The sequence below is a fragment of the Aplysia californica genome, unplaced genomic scaffold, assembly GCF_000002075.1.
Source record: "Aplysia californica isolate F4 #8 unplaced genomic scaffold, AplCal3.0 scaffold00505, whole genome shotgun sequence".
Classification (NCBI taxonomy): Eukaryota; Metazoa; Mollusca; class Gastropoda; order Aplysiida; family Aplysiidae; genus Aplysia; species Aplysia californica.
Genome location: NW_004797775.1, coordinates 97688 through 102832, shown reverse-complemented (window position 1 = coordinate 102832; position 5145 = coordinate 97688). Strand labels below are relative to the sequence as shown.

General features: G+C 40.0%; 1 protein-coding gene across 1 annotated transcript in view; it reads left to right on the top strand.

Moving 5' to 3' along the window:
• Nucleotides 1-280: 280 nt before the first annotated feature.
• LOC101862437 (tetraspanin-33) overlaps nucleotides 281-5145 on the top strand; it is a gene marked incomplete in the record, with an annotated part of 13502 nt that continues 8637 nt past the window's right edge. The window contains 2 exon segments of the mRNA XM_005105984.3: nucleotides 281-1530; nucleotides 4204-4392. Coding sequence (XP_005106041.2) covers nucleotides 4234-4392 — 159 coding nt within the window.

The following is a 5145-nucleotide window of genomic DNA, read 5'->3' as shown; positions in this document are numbered from 1 at the left end:
ATTAGAATTTATATTTTGTCACCGTTATTCAGTGATTCACCATTGTCGCATGTAAAAATAGAGGTTTTCATGAGAAATAAAAGAAAAAAACAAGCAAACAAACTACAACAAAAACAACAACAGCAACAACAACAACAACAACAACAACAGCAACAACAACAACAACAACACCAAATGCAACTATTTAAAAAGATTCGGGCAAGACATAATCTTTTCAAAATACAAGAAGTTTAATTCGTCTAAGTCTGTTGTTATTTTAAAAAGAAGGGAAAAAAATGACACTAGATATCTAGATCTGTGACGATTGCGACTTATCAAACTTTACAACATACACGTACTTGATTTTAATTTCTACAAAATTTTGACATAAACGTTCTACAATGTTGACTGACAATGGAACATAGAACAAGAAACTATAAAAGTTAAGTAGTAGTTTACTGAAGTGTTATATATTAAGCATTTTAGTTCAGCCTAGCCCCTGATAGGCCCAGTTGAAAAGGAGCAGTCTCAAAGGGCAGCAAGTTATGATAATATATTAGACTTCACGAATTAGAAACACTGAAGCCAAAGGAAAATGCTGTACACAGGCAGTGCGCATGTCCACAAGTGGACATTCTTTATTTAATGCCCAAAGTGTGGCAAGCTCTTCTCTTCTATGGTCTCATTGGTCATACCATTAGAAACAACAGGTCATCCTAACCCATATAGTTATTTATTCTTCTCTGTCCTTTGAGAACCATTCTCTGTAGATGCATTGGTCATTGTCAGACATTCATGGGCAAATTATTAATTTATCAATTAAGTGTAGTACATTATATTACAACCAGTATCTTTTCTAAGTATGCTTTGTGCTAAGAGGGTAGGTGGCTCATTTGGGCTGGAGCGTTGACACAATGAATATGGCAGAGATAAAAATGGGGACAAAGTCTTTAATCTGATTACTATTGTTTTAACGTTTCTCTTCTCCTTCATCACTTCTTTCAACACTTACCTGGTTTCTCTATTCTCTATTTCTCCCTTTCTCTTGTCTTTTTCCATCTTTCATTCGGTTCACTATTTTTTAGTAGGCTACTTTTCATACAACTTTTATCCCCCCCCTCCCCCAACCCATAAAACTCACACACACACACACACACACACACACACACACACACACACACACACACACCCTCAAAACGCTTCCATTTTACAACGAAACCAATCACATAGCCTAGTTTCTTTGTCTATCACGGAGCCCCGCTCACACGAATCCGTATGGAGGACCAGGTGTTGCGTGTCTATTGATTCCCCCAGCGAGCGGACAGAGAGACTGTGTGGGGTGCGACCCTCCGCCTTGTGTGGGAGTCCCAGTCAAACTTCCCAGGTCTTTCTCAACTCGCCCCGGAGATCTGGTGAGTAGATGCCCGTTATAAATGTCATAAAATGAAAATATGTATCGATTGTGTGCTTCATAGATCTACTTTTGGTCAACCTTACACATCGTTGTTGTGAAAACATTGAGTGTCTTCTTTGCTAAGTTGGATATTTTCGGTAAGCAGCTACATATTATAAATGTCATAAAAAGAAAACATGTATCGATTATGTGGTGTGTAGATATCTATGTATGGTCAGCTTTACGCTTTGTTGTTGTAAAAGAAGTGAGCGTCTTTACTAAACTGGATATTAAAAGTAAGACGTTATAAATGACATAAAGCGAAAACATGTATCGATTGTGTGATGTGTAGATATCTACTTTTGACCAACTTTACACGTTGTTGTAAAAGTATTGAATATCCTACTAATCTGGATATTGAGGGTAAACAACAGCACATTGTAAATGTCATAACTGGACAACGTATATCGGTTGTGTGCTGTATAGATATACCTTCCTTAGGTGAACTTTGTACGTTATAGTTGCAAAATTATTGTAGATAGCAGACTTTTTAAAATTCTCGGTTGCCACCATGAACCATAATTTGATGATCATCTTGCTTAATTATCGCCTGATGTATAGAAATATAGGAGCCGATTGCTGGATCTAAACAGCAATCATAAACAAAGTCGTGACCAAAGACGTTTTCTTTTTCTTCTTCTAAGCTTTTCTAGAAGCTGGACGTTACTTCTCGGACCTTATTTCCGCTATAAAACACCCTGTCTTTTACTCTTTGCCTGCCTGGGTTGTTTTGCTTCCACGCCAGATTTCTATGTCCTGCTCCCTTTGTCTGTTAGGTCTTCTTCACCTTCCTCTCGTGCCCTCTACTTTTTCTTTCAGAATAGAAATCTATGTTTCTAGTTTAGAGTGAATCATGACATTTGATATGACATTTTACGTTTTGCCCACTTTACCTCTTTGTAATGTTCATTGTCATTGTCACTGCAAACATAAAAGACAAAGTAAACTGTTTAACACCGAACAGTTTGATATAAAATTTCTGATAACATGAAAGACTTTCAAATCCCCAGGTTTTTTTTTCCTTTTTCATTCTACCCTTGTAACTCCTCTTTGTACGATTAAAAACATTTGCAGCAGATCTTACTTATAAGCTTGAAATTTGTTTACTGCGAAGACGTTCTCTGGTCACACGAAGTGCGTGCTACAAGGAATTTATAGTAGTAAGTTTGCGTACATCATGTTTAGAAGGGTGCATCAGAAAAATAATGTGATTATGAAATGGATGATGTACAATAGCTTGGCATAAATTTTGAAATCAAGACCTACCCCACACGCTCTTAGCTCAGTTGGTATAATGGTGATCTGCAATGTGGATACCCTTCTCCAAATCCCCAACGGGGTGTTTCTTAACTCATTGAAGACACGCTTATTAGTCATTCGACAACGTTGGAAGACGTGCAGTTTTGGGGCTCTTAATAAAAAAGAAGCGTAGATCTAGTTTCTTTATTCATACATACAGACTTCAACATAAGTTAAGGACCACCTTGACAGGCAGTCTTGATTTTTCTTTATCCCCAAAAAGAAAGCAAGGAATGTTGCAAAATTGTTTGCTCTGAAAGTGTTAATGGGTTACCAATGCGTACTGCAAAGCTTTCAAAATGGGCAAAACCACCACGTGCAGCACGGAAATCCTCGGGGAATTTTAGACAAATTTGCTGTTTTTTAAAAATCGACTTGTGTGCGACACCACGGACATTCGTCAATTAAAATTTCTGGTGCACGTCATAAACGGACGTTTGGTCTCCAACTGTGCTCACTTTTGAAGCAATAAAAGCCGCCGTTTGCGCAAAATCCAATATCACATCAGCATGCCACCAAGACGAAAGCTGAGAGACTTTGATCGTGCCAGAGATATCTCACGGCTGCAGGATGGAATTGGAGCCCGAGAAGTTGCCAGAAGGCTTGCAGTGTCACACTTTGTCATTGTCCGCCTGAGGCAGCGCCATCAAACCACTGGATCAGTCCAAGAACGCCCACGTGCAGGTCGACTCAAGAAGACCACTCAGGGTGTATGCAAGTGGTCCTTAACTTATGTTGAAGTCTGTACTTAATATGTTCTCAATGTCAACAACAAGTACACGGTATCCTACTATATATGCAAACTCGTGACTCTGATTAGTATATAACACTTCAAAACATGCGCAGCATTACCTTAGGTCTGCTGCTGGTCGGATATATAAAATACAATATCTTGTAGACTTAGGCATTTGGCCCTTTTCTGATTTAAGCCAAAGAGGTAGCACCTTGACGACATTGTATTTGTCCGCTTCGTCCCTAGATCGTTAAACTTTGTTTCTTGAACTTCCAAGTCCCCCCCCCCCTTCCTAGATGTATCCTTTTGGAGATAAACGTTAAGTTCTGAGGTCCCGCTTTTTGTATAATTATACAATATAGAAATGGTCGTTTACTCATGCCAGGAAATTTATTTTTGCAGCACAAGGCAAGACTGAGAGATAAAGACATGAATATGTCCGCTGAAAATTTAATTTACTTTTAGCTCCACATTAATTTAGCCTGGAAAGCACGAGTGCACCCATGCTTTCTCGTGATGGTTCATGGTTTTCGAACCTGCTCTAATAGTAATACCCACCTATCCAAGACAATCACCTGAACAAACGACCACCCCTCCCCCCACCTCTCTCTCTCTCTCTCTCTCTCTCTCTCTCTCTCTCTCTCTCTCTCTCTCTCTTTCTCTCTTTGTGCGCGCATGAGCATGTGTTTATTACTATGAACAATGATTTAAATAATTCATTTCCACCCCCTTTTTACAGCATACAATCCAACTCTACAAACAGATCAGCATGGATGACGAAGATACTGTACCCACAATCTCCGGAAATCTCATTATGGCGTACGGTGAGACGCCCAAATCCTACGTTCGTCACCGTGGCGACAGCCATGTGTGTACATGTCTGTTCTGGAGTCGCTACACGCTGTTTGTCATCAATTTCCTCATCGTGGTGAGTTTTTCAAGCAACCAGTCTGGTCTTTTATGGAGAATTCCTCTCCCAAATACATTTACAAATCCAGTCGAACCTTCTTTAACGACCACCTGCCCAAGACAGTCATCTGTACAAATAACCACTCCCCACTTTGTCCTTTGCGGTTTTTCTATAAAACGATGTATTATAATGACACTGTCCATGACTTCCACTTGTCTAAGACAGCCCCTTTTCTCTCATGTAGAGAGTGGCCATCTTGGAAAATTTCGGCTGTATACCATGTCAACGTTTGAATAAATAGCATTTGTATAGCGCAAATCCCCGCTCAACAGCAAGCTCTATGCGCTTCACAATCTGTACTATTACCCCAGCTGGCATGAGAGCGTTCTTGAAACAAAATCAACTGACTGGGAAGCATACAGAGCAAGCAGCCATTTTTGGCGCTAAAATACTAACATATTGACAAGATCTTTCGCAGTCTATGGCCGGGTACCCATTTCCACCTGGATGAAGTGAGGAAAATTCGTGTAAAGTGTCTTTCCCAAGGACACAACGTCGGACCTGCGGCTCGAACTCCTGACCCCGCAACTTCACGATTACGAGTCCGGTACCCTAACCACTAGGCCACCGGCAGCTCTGTGTTGACCGCTGAGGGAAAAGATATTAGTTTTTAGACATGTGGGTTATTAAATTAAATCGCATCACTTATATGGGCCTCATATATTTGCGTTATAACAATACTACACACACACACACACACACACACACACA